General features: G+C 42.4%; 1 protein-coding gene across 1 annotated transcript; it reads right to left on the reverse strand.

The window, feature by feature from the left end:
- Nucleotides 1-892: 892 nt before the first annotated feature.
- asmt (acetylserotonin O-methyltransferase) lies at nucleotides 893-18,284 on the reverse strand. Its single transcript, XM_041951076.1, has 8 exons — nucleotides 18,213-18,284; nucleotides 17,105-17,279; nucleotides 16,708-16,837; nucleotides 15,196-15,264; nucleotides 12,297-12,415; nucleotides 7,177-7,317; nucleotides 4,961-5,083; nucleotides 893-1,119 (listed from the first exon to the last, which is right to left on the reverse strand). The coding sequence occupies exons 1-8, from the start codon at nucleotides 18,282-18,284 to the stop codon at nucleotides 893-895; spliced, it is 1,056 nt and encodes a 351-aa protein (XP_041807010.1).
- Nucleotides 18,285-18,589: the final 305 nt, after the last annotated feature.

Consider the following 18,589-nt stretch of genomic DNA (forward strand, 5'->3'; position numbering starts at 1 on the left):
TGTGCTTTGTATTTGGAGCCCTGACGCACAGAGAGCAGCATGCTTGGGATCCAAAATCCTCTTCAGATATCACAGATGGGTTTAGGAGCATTTTTTATTATAAATTAATATTCAATATAAGTTCTCCTGCTCATGTGAAACGGTTGCTTATGTCAGCAGGCCACTGAGAATCAACACACCATTTTGCAACTTTCAGCCATTTTTGCCTCATTTGTTTAAATATGTCGGCCGATAAAAACCCAAGTGCTGGCAACTGCCTCCAGTAAGCCACAAGCCAAGGAGACAGAGTTTAACATTTCTGCATCAATCCAATGATTTGTGAAGGCGGTGGATGAGGAGAAGATGATTCAGGACAGAAGTTTGTAAGTGTAAATCGTGGATTAGACTGCGATCCACAGCTACGGTTTTATCCAGTTGTCCCTTGATTCTGGCAATAAATGACTGAAGTCTGGCTGTACAAGAGAAGACTAGAAGTGTTACTAGTTATTTAGAGTTGTTTGGCACTTTTTCTGTTTCTGACTCACAAAACACCAACTGAGCAGCTCTTCCTCTTTGAACCTTACGTGTCCATTACAAACTGATGTTTTGAGGTTGTTCGTACCAAAGAACTTTACTTAAGTTCTCGAAGTTTTCAAAGATACCAAATATGCTAATTTACTGGAAATGTGTTTAAAATGATGCACAGTAATCTAGAATATTCTGTATTTGAATTTTTCAGAAATCATTGTCTACAGATGTAATGAAAAGTCAAATTCAGATACAGACACTGATGAGTTGTGAGAAATGTTTTTTATTTGGAGACACTTAAGGTGAAATTTAAAGAGAAATGCAAACAGATTTTTTTTTTCTTGGTAGTTCTCAGTTTTCAGTCCTGGTGCAGGAGTACCATTATCTACCGGTCTCCTGTCGCTTTGTGTCCCAGCACAGCATCGTAGATCTTCCCGGTGAGGCGGTGCTGGTTGTCGGTGAAACCGGCAGCAGCCAGCAGGGCGGCGTACTGAGCAGCTGTCCGCTCTCTGCCCTCCGTCTGTACCAGCATGTTCAGGGAGTAGAGTTGCACCGTCAGCGGGCCGGAGCCGTCCTCATGGAGCAACGCCTCCACCAGCAACACAGCGCCCCCTGCAGGACGGCCCAAAGGGTAAGCTTTGTTTTTTTTTTGTTTCTTTTTGTTTCTTTGTTTCTTTCTTTCCTTCTTTGACTGATTTAGCAAGTGTGCTAGCAAAGCTTAGCTAACGAGTGTAACTACTATAGTCTGTTTACCATTTCATTGTTAACATATGAATTGAATGCTGAGCTATTTAATCTGCTTTAAGGAAAATTGTCTTAAGCTGCATTTTTTTTACAGAAATCCTCAAAAAACATTAACGTGAAACGTTCTGCAATTATTAGGAGTTGGTTCATTGAGATAAACTGTAGGTGGTGCTATTCCTCCAGTCAGCTGCCATTAAACCATTGCAGAAGAAGAGGGTGCAACAAGATGATGTAATTAAATGAGCCTGTCAAACCGGTGAAAAAACGTAATGGAAATAAGGCCTTTCTGTTTAAGTTATGTATTAATTTGAGGAAGATTACAGTCTCCTCATCGCTCACACAGAGCTGATGTTTTTGTCTGACAGTGCTGTTCACCTCTGCAGTAGAGCAGAGGCTTCAGTGGGTTTTAAAGTCGCATGCTTCATGCATGATCTAGTCAAGAAGTCCGTTTCCATTGCACTTTGTCACATTTTGCTTTCCACCCCAGTATAAACCTTGTTTTTCCATTTGCATTTGCAGATTTCCATTCAAGTTTCAATTAAATTCAATAAAAATGTGCAGAAAAACATTGTGCAAAACTCAGTTTGGGTGCCCACAGTATGTAAACGACAGGTTATTTTTAATTCCCAACTAGTTACCAACTATTTAACATGGTTGTTTATTTTACTCTGTTTTTGTGAAAAGGTAATGCAGTTTGAACAGAACTGATAAAGCTCCTGATAGACTGGCAGACATCTTGACTTCTCAAACACAGGTGCAACTAATACCTAGTCAATTGCTGCAATGCATTGGCCTAATGGCTGGAACAGAGACGTCATTAATGTTGTTAGTTAATTTAAACACAAGATACTTGTGCTCAAAAAGAGGATTCATTCTCAGTGAAGAACCTTGGAGCTCTAATCTGCCTCTATACCTGCCAAAGAGCAGTGATTCCTAACACGTCTCTGGGGGTCATCAGGTGGAAACCTCCCTTCAACAGTGTTTCGCCTACTTAGTCCCACTACACCTCCAGGAGGTTAGGCAGTGAACTCCGGCGTCCCAGAGTCACCCCCCCTAGTGCCAGCACCGCCACGTTCAACTGACCCAGAGATGCTCCAGGTAGTGGCCAGTACCGATGCTACCATTTAACTATTGCTAATGCTACTGCTAACCGCTAGGAAGAACAGAAGAAGACAATACAGTTCCGATGCTACCATTTAGCTAATGTTATGTGCTAACCGCTACCTGCTAAGAGGAACAGAAGAAGACAATAACGCTAGATTCACCTATACTGTTAATGTTAATTGCTAGCTACCAATACTAACTGCTAAGATACTATCATACTCTCACCGCTTTAGCTATTGTTAGCTGCTACAATGCTACCACAGGCCTAGATGCCACATGTAACTGCCGATTGCCACACTACCATCATCTACCCCTGCCTCACACCAACTGCACCAAGAAAAAGCGGGGTGGGAATACAAACCCTGGTTCGGGTAGGGGATAGAAAATAAAGAGGTAGAGTCAAAAGATGAAAGTAGGGATTGGATACAGACCCTTGTTCGGGTAGGGGGTGGAAAATTTAGAAGGTGCTGAAGGTGGAGGCCTAAACCACAGACTAGATTTAACAGCCTCTTCTAACATTTCCTTCAAGAAGCAGCAAACCCTACCATTTCCTTCAAAAAGCAAACAGAGCAGGAAAACAAACCCTAACATTTCCTTCAAGAAGCAGACAAAACAGGAAAACAACCAAAAAGATCAAAAAACAAGCCAACTCTGTGTCTTACCACGCAAACTCACCTGAACAGGCCGCATGGTCCCAAAGAGAGACTCTAGCTGGCCACACCCCCACCTTATCTAAACTTCCTGGTTCTCTTCCTATTGGCAGAGCGAGAAGATGGGGCGGGGAAAGCAGAGCAGAGGAGAGGTGTCTTGTTCAGACTTTAACCTCTTCTCTTGCCGGGTTAGGCATGCATGTCCTCTGCCTGCCCCCCCACTGTCCCTATTTCACCCCCCAACTACTATTATTTCTCCTGATCCATATCCACTGACTAGACCTAGCAGCCTCATCTGACATCTCCCTCACTGTCTTTCTTAAATTTTGCCCATGCACTCCCAGCTCCCTCAACAGTGAAACAGCTGACCCTGCAACAAAACCTCTACACCCCACTTCAACCGGACAGACCCTGGTCTTCCATCCCCTCTGCTCAGATTCTGTCTTTAAATCTGCATACTTAGTCTTCTTCCTTTCATAAGCTGCCTCCACTGAATTTTCCCAAGGGACTGTTAACTCAATAAAATACACAGTCTTTTTACTCATGGACCATAAGACAATGTCTGGCCTCAGATTACTATAAACTATTTCCTGGGGCACAACTAGCTGTCCTCCCAAGTCGACCTGCATTTGCCAATCATCAGCCCCTACCAGGCAGCCACCTCCCTGCTTTCTCCCTGACTTAGCAGCTTTATTTTTCTCCCCCTCTCGAACAAACTGCACATCTAACCTCTCCTTTCTAGAACTTCCAGAATTCACCTGCTTCCTTCTCTCCTCAATGCCTGCGGCTAAGCTTCTCAGCACCTGATTATGCCGCCATGTATACCGGCCTTGTGATAAGCTAATTCTACAACCTGACAAAATGTGCTTTAAACTTGCTGTACCTGAGCAGAGTGGGCACGATTGATCGCCCTGTACCCAGAGACTTAGGTTCTGCGGGGTTGGCAACACATCGTATGTCGCCCCTATCAGAAATTTAATACGGCCTTCCTCCATATTCCACAGGTCCCTCCAACTAAGTTTCCTCTTCTCAACACCTTCCCAATTCAACCATTGTCCCTGTTTGGCTTGACCAACTGCTTTTGCCCCTCTTAACAACTCCTCCTGCCTACGCACCTGTTCCACTACAAGCTTTCTTTTCTCCTTTAGACCTGCTTTATTCCACACTGGTTTGCCTGGGCCAAGCCCCAAGCCTCCCCGGCCAAATTGAACACTTCCTACTATTTCTGCATGCCTAAGAGCTGCCTCTGCCTCCTGCACTGCTGCCCTTGGGTTCCATTTCCTCCCCCCAGAAGGATTCGGAACCACATTGCTAACTAACATGTCCTTACTCCCAGATAATAAAAGTTCTGTCCTAACCTTAGTGCATTTAAACTCCTCTGTTAGACTGGATACTGGCAGCTGAAGCATTCCTTTCCCATACAAAGCTACATTGCTTAAGCACCTGGGAGCACCCAACCATTTTCTAATATAAGAGCTAACTAGCCTTTCCATTCTCTCTGCTACAGATAATGGGACTTCATATACTGACATTGGCCACATTAGTAACACCTGTGCTTTAACTGCTATAGCAGGTCAAAATGTCTGCAGCTGGAAAGGCGGCTCTGCTGAGAAGTTACTTCATATTGCGGCAGGTTGTATTCTCTGTCCATAAAAACTAGGCTTTCCTACTGACTTTATTTTTTTTGTTTTCATGCACACACACACACACTGATTCACAGGCGAAAACACATGAGAGGGTTTTCTGCCTCCTGATAGCGTCTGCTGCTTTCGTGTGTGTGCGCGTTTGTCTTTGATCAAAGTCAGAAGGACAGATTTTTCTGGGATCAGCTGCATTGTGGGATACAATCTGCCATCTCATTTCAAGCAGGGGGGAGAAGTACTCATCCCAGTCTCTCTCACACACACACACACACACACACACACACACACACACACACACACACACACAAAGACCTGGTTTGCAGGCTTTGTAGACTCTTCTGAGTAGCTCTACACAGTGCTCATCTGTCCAGTCGTGGAGGATTCTGGCGAGGATGTAGAGGTCAACCTCTGGCAAGGGGTCTTTGAAGAAGTCCCCTAAAAACACACACACACACAATTTAAATATACTGAACTCCTATGACATTGCTATGTTTGATTTAATTATGTAATTATTATGTTGACAAGCCTTCCAGTAATAAGACAATGGTTCTGTAAGTGGTTTACATGCTCATACATAATTAATACACAGGAGTGATGTCTGCTGTAATCAAATCATGTCAAAAGTATATGACCTAACAACATATTTCCAACTGCTGTCCCCCATGGAGGGGTCACCTTCACTAGCTAAGACTTTGACTACCACCACAACAGTGCTGCTGCTCATTAACATGGGTTAAACAGTGATAGAATAGGTGTATGTGTGCTTGACTTCCACTCAATTCCATGTTTTGCCCATTAGAACTGTGTGACCACAATATTTCTAAGCTAATGTGTGCGCACATACTACTTTCAGTCCAGCTGCAGCAGCTCAGTGGGAGCATGAAGATGGCATCTGGCACACTGTCTTATTCCGCTTTAATTTTCAGATCATTGTTGCACATGATTGTGGGCGAACCTGCATACACCCTGATATTATTTCCTAATAGTTCGAATAGGGGTTTGCTTTTCAAAAACAATGCTGGGATATTCTGAACTGACCCAAATTCTTGAGCATTACATCATACATGAAAGAAATGATCTTCAAAAGATGTTTTCTGTCATTTCTTCAAGCTTTTAGAAGGAAACAAGATTGATGGTGACAGACAGTAACAACACCTACACCACATGTTACATTATTTACTGGTGGAAATTAATTGGGATTGAAGTCACAGGTCCTGAGATCTGTGCTTTTTCTTCTTAAAGCAAGCTTTTGTTACTGTGTTGGAAATATTGTGTAATGCATTGCAGCTGTGTTTGTCCATATTTACACCTGGTGCTAGCATGCAATACATATCTCTCTGACTAAGAAAAAACATGCGTGTAAATGCACAAAGAATGCACTAACATCGGACTGCCTGTGATAAGTCAGACCATGTCCAGAGGCTCACATTTCATATAATACGCTTTGCAGTGAAGACCCACAGGAAGCGAACATATACAACATTGCCTTTGACTTTCTCCTGCAGTTTATTTGTATCTGTAATCCTGGGTGGGCGGGGACAGACTAAAGAGCGATTCCAGAAAGCTCAACAACGATCTTTACCTCTACAGAAATGTATCTCAGCGGGGAAAGACTAAACTTACTGGCTCACTGCTGCATTGCTTTTTTGTTGTTCAGCAGAGCGAATTTTCACCCTCAATTGCACAAACTTTGAAACTTTTGACTTTTTTGACCTCAGCGCACAGTCACCTGGAATCCCACAATACTTTGTGAAGCAATTTGCTCATGTCCCATAGAGAATGATTGGGGTCAAACGTTGCATCAGTATTATACCTCAAGGAATAAAAATCCCCACTACAAGTTGAAAAGAGCCCTAACTCCTCATACTTCTTGCCAACCCAGGCAAAAACGTGCAGACAAAACCTCCCCTGGCAAAGCAAAATAAGTAGAGCCCATGTAGCCCTGTTGCTCCCCTCCACCTGGTGTCGTCCCACTTTTGTTGACAAGCTCACCAGCTCTGTTTATGTCACATCATCACAATGCAGGAAGAATTCACAGCAGAAGAATTATTAATACCTGGTGTAAAAGTACGAATCCAGGTACAGACTGCATGTTAATACCAAAACTAAATGGGGTTATGGATAAACAACATGTGGGATACTGCTTCATTTCATTTTTTCTTAATGTCTATTTTGACATTGTTCCATTTTTATAAAGCTTTTTCAAAACTTTATCCTGGGAAGACTACAGCCGTGTGCGTGCCTTTGTGTTTCTGACACAGACTACTTTCTGGGCCAAATTTCAGTCTAAAGGCAAGTTAAATGGGGACGGCTTGTCTCTCGATTTTTGTCCCCAATTGGAAAACAGTTGATTTTTGGGTCAGTGGTTAAGGTTTTGGTTAGGGTAAGTCTCCAGGAAATGAATGTGAGTCTATGTAATGTCCCCAAAAGTGACTGAAGTCAGTGTGTGTGTGTGTGTGTGTGTGTAAAGCACCGCGCTGGCCGTATATGATCATAAATGTCAAGTGATTTCACCAAGTTGACGTTACCTTCGTGGAAGCTTATCCTCTGGTCAGCCTCCGTGACAAAGTGTTCCCTCGACATATGCACCACCTTGGGGAGGTCAAAGATCGTAACAGTGCATTCTGGGTAGGCTGACGTGCACTGCTTGGCTAATGCTCCACTGCAGCCTGGAGAAGGAAAGTAAATTACATTTAGTTACAGCGCAGTGAATACACACAACCTTCATTAACAAGGTAGCGCATCTCACTCTCTCTCTCTTTCACACACACACACACACAACACAGAGTGACACAAGTGGAACAGATGCTTTCAGGTATATGCCCATTATGTATTTGCATGATTTGTATTCAGTTGTATGTGGCAGCTTTGGGAATATGGTTCATCTAACATTCATGCCAATAAAGCAGAGTGAAGCGAACTGAATTTAGAGTGACTGAGAGAGAGAGAGAGAGAGAGAGAGAGAGAGAGAGAGAGAGAGAGAGTTGCTGGCACAGAAACAGAGCAGAGCTTCCTGTCTAGGAATTCTACTGAGGATCTAATCTAAAGAAGAGCAAACACAAGCACAACCAATGTGATTGTTATCTGGCTGCAACTGATTTCACACGCATTTTTTTGTGAACATTTCCTGTTTTTAGGGGTGACAATGCCGGTCTGTCGATTGGTCAGTTGCTCCACTGCTTTGGTCCAGCCTGAAATATCCTGACACCTATTGGAGCGATTGCTGAGAAATTTGGGACATGCATTCATGGTCCTGAGGGGATGAATGTCGCTGACTTTGGCGATCCCCTGGCTTTTCGTCTAGTGACACCAGGATGCTGACATTTTTGCTTTCTGTTGGAATATCTCAACTAACTATTGATTGCAGTGTGGTTCAGTATGGACATTCATGGCCCCCAGTGGATGAATTCTAACTTGCAAGCATTATTAGATAGCATGCTAGCAAGTTAGCATTTAGAAAGGCCTCACAGAGTTGCCAGCAGGCTCATTGTAGGACACAGGTCAGACCTGATGATTTGAGTGAAAAATAAGGAAATTAAATATGAGCACGCACAAACACACGGGGGTGGAAACAAGGATTTAATGTGAAAATATGAATATGTCAACTTGATGCTTTGGCAGCATTATTATCAGAGTTCATGCTTCATCAAGCAATCTGAATATAAAACAGAGAGCGTGAGACAGAAAGTGTATGAGACGGAGAGAGAGAACGAGATGGATGAGGGATGTGTGAGTGGGATAGAGTGATGGAAAGGCAGTCAGATGGAATACAGGATCAAAGGATCTCACTTTGACAAACCCACAAAGCCAGCCAAACCTAGATGTGTGTTTGTGTGTGTGTGTGTGTTTGTGTTCACAGGGCAACCTGTCAAGCTCAGTGCTGCCTTCCTCCTAACATGACCCACTGCCTCTGTATCAGTCTGTATTCTTTCTTGCGAGGCTTTATCTTTTTCACACACACACACACAAACACACACACACACACACACAAACACACAAACACACAGAGAGAGATACTCTCACATCAAACGGGGGTCAGCAGAGGAGAAAAATCAAAGAGCAGCAAGGGGGAGCACAACCAAACACAACATGCCATACAAGACCCCAAGCTATCCTGGCTGCCTCAGTTTGTTAATGAAGTCCTTTGATGGGTGTTTGCAGCATCTTATGCTTGTTGTGTGTTATTGTCGTGTGTGTTTGTTATATGATATGCATTTGTTTGTGCATGTGTGTCAGCAAGTCATTGTCAAGCCGAATGCAGCACTAGCTGTAGCTTTCCGACTATATAAGTGTGCTCCGGCTTGGATAAACCCCTTAGAATGCTGCTTGTGTGAGGCTCTCCATCTGTAATGTGTCAGAAACTGGATGCTGTGGGCTACGTCTGCACACAACTTTTTCAACTGCGTGGAGGAAGCACTGAAGGGGAACTCCACTTATCTTTCACACCGAGATCAGTTTATTTACAATGGGGAGTATTCCTCAGCCTGTGAAAACAGTTGTATAATGTACTTCTGCGGCTCTCGAGGAGCTTTGTCGGTGCTCAGAAGATAAAATCGACGTTATCTCAGCTTGAGCTCGAGATTTTGAGTTTTAACAGTTTGTGTTACAAACTGAGGAGATAGAGTTTGAAAGATGTGGGAATTTAGCATGGGGGGGGGGTCTTATGAAAAATGCAAATAAGTTGTATGTACAACCTGAAAGCCACACACACACACACATATATATATGTCTATATATATATATATATATATGTATATTATTCCCCAGCACGGGATCAAAAAAATCTCATCTTATCTTATCTGTCTTATTTTATGAGTGCATTTTACCAAAACTTGTTTACTCTCACAATGACAAGGATTTGAATGCATCCTCCCATTGTGGTATTATGAATTTTTCTAATGTAAATGCAGTGAATACTTTTTTTTCTTCTTCCCACAACTGAGTTTGTTATATGTAGCAGCATGAAGCAGATGGCTATTTACATAAAAAACATTACGCTTCAGAACCATGAATATAATTTCCTTAAAGTTGCAGTAACCTTTAAGTTGATTATTCATTTTTAAACAAAACATACAGTTGAAGTGCGTGTTAAATGTCACACAAATAAATCAAGGCGAAGGTCCTGACACAGACAGCCAGTATAGAACAAACCAGCTTCATCAGATAAGTGATGAAGACTTTGGATGTGGGTTGGGTGATACCTGACAGACAGAGCACCTGAGCAGCAGGTGTGTGCAGACACAACAGATGCCGGGTGAGAGACAAAGTCTTAAAGGGACACCGCAGTCGGTCCCTTCGTGCTCCTGCTGTCCACATGCACGCTGTTTTTGGTGATGCACCTCAATGCATAAACATGAACACACAGCCCCATGCCGAGAGAGGAGAGACAGGAAGGCTGTCCTTGATGTGTGCCTGCGTGCTCGCGTGTGCTATGTGTGCTTTTAGTGGCTTCACAGCTCCCCTGTGTGGTCAGCTGAGGTGACACACGCTCAAGGGCTTCAACTAGTGTTGCTGCTTCTTCACCTGGCTGAACCCAAATGTTTTAGGTTTTAAATAACTTAAACAGAGAAAAAAAAATCTTTCTTTTTCTTGATAAATGCCAAGGCTCTTTTACTCATTCCATTGTTAAACTAAATGACATTCAGTCAGGGTTAGAGAGTCTGTTCAGAGGCTTTGTCTCGACCTCTAACCTGATTTAACACAGTGGGCAGTCTGAGAAAATGAACACAGGGTTTTCAGGGATAGTGCATTGGATCATTTACTGCACGAGTGTAATCTCCAATGTGGACGGACACACTAAACATTTATTCTTGGAAAAGGCATTATTTTTAAATTCTCCATTACAGCTCCATTATTATCCATCATCTATTATTTCTGAATGATTGAGGAGTGCATGAGTTGAGACAGCGTTCGGCTCTCAGATCAGTTAAAAAGACAGGAGGAGAAATGAAAAAAGAACCGGCAACATCGACATGACAAAACCTTTTTTTCCTCTATTATGATTAGTCATTTTATGAAGTTTTCAGCAGGAAGTGAAAACTCTTGTGACAACAGAAGATTCATTTTTCCGCCCATCCTTTTTTCTTGAGCCCGCTCTGTTCTCGTCTCGTTTCCCTGCATTTCATCAGACGTCCTGGCCTCACATTGTGGGGTTCATCTCGTGTTTGTTCAGTCTTATATTTGCTCACTTTTTCTTTTATCCATGCGCCCTTTGCTCTCTGCGTAAACCATTTTGCGAGAAACCTGCTGTAAAAAGGCACTTTATGAATAAATCTGATTTGACAGAGAAGATTACACTGCAGAGATCAGTCAAGGAAGCTACCTTTTATACCTTCTTGGAGACCTGTCCAAAGGATGCTTCAGATTCATGCATTTTACATCCAGAGCTTCCTCTGGTGAACAATGCAGAGAAGCTAAATTAGTCTGCAGCTAATTGGAGCTACATGTTTTCGTGTATGCTTTTTGAAAAAAATAAAATAAAATAAAACCAATTAGAATCCACACCATGTACTAAATTCAGGCAGATTTATGACAAAAAGCTGTTTTCAGATTGATTGAAAACTGAAATGCGGCAACAGCAGGAAAACCGTTTAACTTCTTAACTCTCTGGGTTGTCAGACTACAAACTCACATATTCCAGCCATTACCTGGAAAGAAGTGAGGTGGAATAGCCTGTTGTGACAGACATGGCTGGATACTTCACTCGGTCTCAGCAGGTTAAACCTCTGCTCTGCTGCCTCCAACTCTCTGTGAACACTTACTTTGTTTTCAGCATTGAGGAGCTCAAGTGTTTTTATTGAAAACTCTCTAAGTCTTTCCACTCAGAGCATTTTTAATGTGAAAGGAAGCCACAGATGGAGAGAAAGCGATGCATTTTTAAGTTGATCCGCATTAGCAGGGACATGGCCAGAGGTTAAAACAACACAAAAGCCAAAGCGGTCAAGTGTTTTTTTTTTCCTGCAACTTAGTTTTTGTTGGGCTGGACAAGTCCATGAAATAGCATTTAAAAAATCATGGCATTAACAAAACTCCCCTGAAACCCAGACGTCTTAACTGTTTAGGTGCATTAACAGCTTTATATACAGGAGGAGGTGACCCACAACACTTACACCGAGGGAGCAGTGACGGACGTTTAATGCTTACTTAAAAATCTAGCATCAACCCCACATGTTTGTACACTGTGTTTGTTGTATTGTTATGTTTGTTCAGCTCTGAAGGAGAAAAACATGATTTTAACAGCTTTTAAGACGTTATTGTGACAGATACACAGTCATGTTGCACTCGGCAAAGGGAAACTCCAGGTGGAGGTGACTTTGAGTTAGAGCTGGGAAGACTGACTGATTTACTAAGAGTCATTAACTCAGCAAGGCTGTGGGGGGGTATAATAAAGGTCACAGTTGACTGTGTGTTGTGCATTTTTGTGCTCTCTCTCTCTCTCTCTCACACACACACACACACACTGTACTGTATAAATATGTGTGTGCGGCTGCGCCAGCTGTCTCACTTAACACATGACACCAACAATTTTAAATGTTAATGACTGGGAACCCACGACCTTATGGAAATTAGATATGGTGACTTGATAAACACACGCACAGACGTGCACAGACGTGCACACACACGCACACACGCGCACACACACACTTACCTCCAAGGTCACATATGACCTTGAAAGGCGAAAGATCGAAGGCTGTGATCACGTCTTTACCGCAGATGTTCCAAATGGAGTTCATTAACTGCATAAACTTCACCATCTCCTCATCAGACCTACACACGCACATGTGCATGCATGCGCGCACACACACACACACACACACAAAACAAAACAGTCTGTAAGTCAGTGGTCAGGGCTGCCTCTCTTTTATTTAAGTCTCGCTGTATTGAGGCAAAACCATCTTTGTGATTTTTTGGATGCTGTCACTGAAGGGGCTACTTTCTTTATGTCTACAATAAACACACACACACACACACACACGCACACACGCATGCACACACACGCGCACACACACGCACGCACACACACACACACACACACACACACACACACACTGCCTCTCCTCCTCTACAAGGTTCCTCCCCATGGCGACACAGTGTGTGTGTGTGAGAGAGAGAGACAGGGTGCAGCAGAACAGAAGAGCCTGTGGTGACTGCTGCTGCTCTGAGGAATCTCCACCTCATCACCCAGCACTCTGCCAGCCACACACACACGCACACACTGAGCATCCTCTGCTCTGTAACACTAGAATTTTATTTATCCAAACTTGCGACGAGCCCTCTGATACGCGAGCCAACTTCAGATGACACGGTGACCTCCAGAGGAACTTTGAAAGTGACTCATTGTCGCGGCTGCAGCCTCTGATCACATTGGATGTGAAAAGACGAAATGACTGTGAGGCCAAACAGCAGCACTGTCAGCTTTAATCTGAGAACATTTTGGACAAAAGTTATTGAATGCCCCCCGACGATAACATCTGCAGCGCTCTTTGTCCCCGATTGAGTCCAACTATGTGCACACTATCTACAGCCATATTGAGGAAAGGATGCTCAGCCTGGTCATCTCTTGTCCTTGTATATGCAGCGTTATAACCTCATCGTGGTTTACGAGCTGTCTGCTCTCTGCACACACATGTCTGGCACTCCTTAACATCCCCGCGGGTCTCTGTCATATCTGTACACTGTCAGAGTTATGGTTCATGGCTGCCTGATCACCGTTGTCTGTTTTACTGCTGTCTTGTTGCTTTAGCCTCCATCTTACCAGCAAGAACAGAATAAGAGAAAGACAAAGTATCAATACACCAGAATAGAGACAGTTTCATCAATTATCAGTGCATTTAACATCATCAGCTGCGTTACATTTATCTGACTACATTTTTCATATGAACACATCAAGTTAAACCATTTCAGCATCAAACTGCTCACTCTGTTTGAGATACAGAAAAATGCATTTAAAATAGAGTGAATCATCAGCATTTCTTCCCGGTTTGGATAAAAAAAAGTACTTATAAGTAGCATTAAAACCTTCTCACCATGCAATATTTTTGAAATCTCAAAACCTCTCTAAACCCACGCTATCTCGCCGTTCTTCCCTCCAAATCTTTTCCGCTTTCTCGAGTATGAGAATTTGAGCTGCGGACAGGACTTGGCTGTAAATTATTCAGGTGCAGTACATGGCTGGTTAAATGGCGATGAGTAAACAGGAGTCTGAGTCATCCAGCCAGCTTTGAATCATCCTGCTCCTTCTACAGCCCTCCAAGAATGCCGTGAATGACTTCAGTGGTTGTTTCCTCTTGCTAATTTACCCACAGCATTCACAGGGGAAATCAGCAGGGACAAACAACTGCTACTCCACATTAAATCAATTGTGCGCAGGTGTTGAAAATTTTTCTTGCCGGGTATTTTCATTTTCAACCAATTAAAGCTGAATCGCAAATTCATCTGCACAGGGGCGTATTAAGTTGTGCGTGCATGATTCATATTTTGAATATTCTCATTTTGCATACATCTTTTTTTAACAAGGCAGTTTCTGTGAGATCTTCAGCTGCTTTTCAAAAGGATGTGAGAACAAAAGGGGGCAAATGCAGAAATAATGCAACATATGCAGTAAGTCCCTACAACCAGCAATATACAAATGAATGAATAAAAATGAATAAATAAATAAAATAGGATAACAAAAATGCAGGGTATAATTTCATAATTTCTCTCTGCTCCTGCTGAAGTGAACACTGAAAAATAGCTAAGTCATGCATCTGCACATGTAGTGCTACATTTAATTTGACTGTTCCGATGTAAAATAATAATGGAAATATGCATTTTAACATCATCTTCCATTTGCGTGCATCAGATGAGATGATGGAATCAATTTTGCAAATCATGCTATGATGAGGAGAGGACGTTTCATGAATGTTATTCCGCTGTGTTTCAGTTTTAGCGCTCTCTGCTCCACTGGGACTGGAAGTGTTTTAGCGTACAGGGCCTCAGGCAGGCCGATCAAAATCTATTAGTGAACAAAGTGTTAAACTTTTAGCGTGTGACCTCTGAAAAGTGCTGACCAGCAGATCAGTGAAGCGTTAAAACCGTGGGCACTAGATACTATAAACACATGAGACCTCAAGGACAATGGCAGATATATTCTCTCTCTGTGCTCTGAGCTTCCACACATCACTGCCCACATCCTCTCTTTCTCACACACACACACAGGCACACACACATGCACATCCCCTCCCCTCCTAATAAATCCCATGAGTCTGTTTTTTAGGAGGAAGAGAGAAGAGAGTGACAGACAGGCTTAAGATGGAGAGACAGGGACAGAATGTAAATGAGCAAGAAAGTGTGTTTGATCTGTGTGTGCATGTGCATGTGTGTGCGTGTGTGTGCGTGCGTGTGTGTGTGAGTGGACATAAATCTGTTTTCACAGTTGCACTGTGGGGACCTGCCTTCCTTATGCAAACAAGACACAAGTCCCCATAACGTAAATCATTAAATTTTAGGGTGAAGAATTAGGTTTTTGGTTACTTTAGGAGAATCGTGTGTGTGTGTGTGTTTCTTACCTGTAGAGAGCTTGAAACAGGTCTTTCGAATTGACTCCAAACGCCTTTTCATACTGGTTTCTTCCCTCTCTAGAACAAGACAAAGACAGATTTGAACATATAAGACAACCACATTTTATTTATGTACTGAGTATGTGACTTATTTGATGAAGGGAGGCTCTGGGTATTGATTGTCTCACTGCTTAAATTCTGCTTCAGCTTCATCTCACAGTTGAGGCAGATGAAATCAATAAGCTCTGGTGCACTGACGTGAATTCACAATCATCTTCTGTCTATTTTAGGCAAAATTCACATGTTTCTATTGCACCTCCCACACAAGAGACTGAGTCATTTGGATCAAGATGCCTCCATCCTTCAGGAATCATCTTTGCTTGTATGTGTTTTTGGTGTTTCTCACAGATGGACTTGACTTGTCAGCCACAGTGAATCCAGTCACGCTGCCTGAGAGCTGCTGGCTGTCTTCCCTCAGACATTATAATGAGACTAAAATCCATCTTGAGACGCTGTTCAAACAGAAAAGGAGGGTGGGAATCCACATCCTCAGGCTGCAAATCAAAACTGCATTTCTCACAGCCCCTTACTGCCCACCTGTGTATGATTTGACTCTTAGCTTGCTCATTTAATTGAATAACATCCTACTTGTGCATTATTTACATGCACCCTAACCCTCTTAACCTTCCACTATATTTTTCAACGCAGTCACGGTTAATTTATTTGTTTATTGTGGCATTTTGTGTTCCCGAAGTTACATTTTTAAGTTAATCATCATAGATTCGTACACGTCATATTAAAGGTACAGTATCTGTAAATTACATCACTAACTGTGATTGACAATTTACCAAAATCTGTCAAATCACAACGATGTAGTCATTCTTTTAAGTTTTTAATGGTAATATAAGTGTAGAACATTTGAAGGAAAAATACTTCCCTTCTGAAAATACTCCAGCTATAAACTGGTAACTGGGTGACAGACACCAGGTTCTCAGACGTCTTGAAGTCTAACATAGCACTGACATCAATTAATCAGTCAATTAATCAATTATCAAACAATCACACAATTCTTTCAAAATCATCCATCAAGAGAAAACTGTAAAAAAATAAAAAAAATAAAAATAAAATGCTGGTTTCAGATTCTCAAACGTAGAAATTTGTTGTTTTCAGTATTTTATATCATTATAATGATTTGCATTTGATGGCCTGTAAGATTACTTTTTTTTTTTTTGACTCAATCGATAGATTTTGGATCAGCAGCAAATTAGAATTTTTGCTTGAAAATGACTTTTACAATGAAACAAATACTTGACAATGAATTTTCTGTTGATTGCTAATTGGTTAATCAACTAATCTTTTCAGAAGGAGACTTGGAGACGGTCATGGTGATGGCCTGATAGAAAAAAAATGCAAAAAAAATGTAATTTGTCACAGCTTGCCACTGGATGGCGACCCTGGACATGAGCGTGGCGTGAACTCTGAAACGACAGGCAGGGATGTGGCCGCGCTCACTTCACTGACCTGACAGCGTCGGTCAGGTAGTGCCAGCAGAGGTAGATGGTCCTGGAGCTGTACTGGATGGACTGGCAGAGGGATAGGGGACTGGAGCGGGTCAGGTAGACGCTGGCCTGCTCTGAGTTACTGTAAAGCACTGAACACAGGTGGTGGGAGAGATGGAGGAGGAGATGACTGTGAATGAAGGAGGTGCAGGACAGACAGACAGGACAGAGACAAGAGGAGGTGTGCATGTAGGTGGTGCAGCTGTTGCAATGTAAAACATTTCTGATAATATTGCAAAGGACAAAACATGAAATAAAAGCTGACTATGTTCAGTAAGACTAAGATAACCCTTAGACTATTAATGAGTTATTGCATTATTTATATGTGTGTGCATGTATGCATGTGTGTGTGTGCTGACCTCGACCATTGTCCTGGTGTGTGTTGAGGAGCTGCAGCCCGGTGCAGGCAGCCAGCAGTCTCTGTGTGCCATCCAGACTGGCTCCAACCGCCTGGCTGATCTCCTCTGCAGACAGGGGGCGCTCTGCACCCAGCAACACATCAAACACTCCCAGTTCGCAGGAGGAGAAGACCGCCTGAGAAACAGAGGAGAGCAAAGTATCACAGAGAAGAATATAATGCAGTGGCCTGTCTGCAGTACGCCATCACTGGTTCATTCATCTCCTTGAGTGCATTGATTCAATTAGCTGAGCAATTAAGTTATATCAATAGTCACATATAGCCCCATGTCTTTAATCAGGACAAACTAATTGGGACAAAGATGCTTCAGACTTACTTCAACAGAAAGACCAAAAGTCTCCATGTACAACAAAGGACTATAAAGCATTTTGTTTTTAACAGGTAAAGAGTTCAAACTGCCACATTAGCTGGAGCTATAAAGTGTAAATGAAGTAGCTTGTTGATGTATTTGTGGATCTAATTTTCTGCACACCCTGAATATCTTTCATCATTTCATTCTTTTCAATTCCCCTTCACACCAATTTATTTAAATCCTGATTTTCCAACCTGTCTCCTTCAGTGAGGGAAGATGTTATCAGATGCTTTACTTAAGTCAAAGTATTATCAACAGAATATACTTAAAGTTTCAAAAGTAAAAGTACTCATCCTGCACAGAAATGATCCCGTTCAGTGCTTTAGTATTATATATGATATATTGGAATAATATTACTGGTGCATTAATGTGTTGCATTGTTGCATTCCACTGCTACAGAAGGTTTAGCTAATTTTAACAACTTTTTTGGGGGAATTACTTTACAATGAATCAATTAAAAATGTTTACAGTTTAACCTCTGTTGATTGCCTAATTGGTTAATTGACTAATCTCAGAAACTATATCCTTGTGGCCTATTATGTTTGATGCTATTACAATATCAACCATCAGGAATGCCATTAGCTCAGTTAGACCTTAGAGGAGAAACTCTTGTGTCAATAACTTTAAACTGAGTAAAGGTGCATCCCTGCATGTGACCCATGAGGCTGAGAGTGTACGCACGACATGTGAATGTTACCTTGGAGATGAGGAATCCTTCCATATACTCCAGTATCTTTCTGGGGTACATGTCTGCAGCAGGTGTCCCCATGTTGAGCTCCTCCAGGTCCTTCTGCATGCAAAGTGAACTTCTCTGCTACTTTGATCTGTCCTGGAGACACTTCAACAGGTGTGTACATGCATGGCAGTGAAGACAAAAAAAAACAGGGTAAAGCTAGAGAAAATACCCACCCAGCAGCAGCAGCAGTGAGAGTCGCAGTGGGCTAAGCTGATTACAGCCAGATAACCCAGATTAGAGCAGGGGCTCAGTCTGCACTGGACAAAGAAACAACTCTGTGGCAACACACTGCCGCCTTGTTCATTATCACTCACACTCCGACACACTCGGATGGAGGC

This window comes from Chelmon rostratus, chromosome 13, assembly GCF_017976325.1.
Source record: "Chelmon rostratus isolate fCheRos1 chromosome 13, fCheRos1.pri, whole genome shotgun sequence".
In the NCBI taxonomy this organism is placed as follows: Eukaryota; Metazoa; Chordata; class Actinopteri; order Chaetodontiformes; family Chaetodontidae; genus Chelmon; species Chelmon rostratus.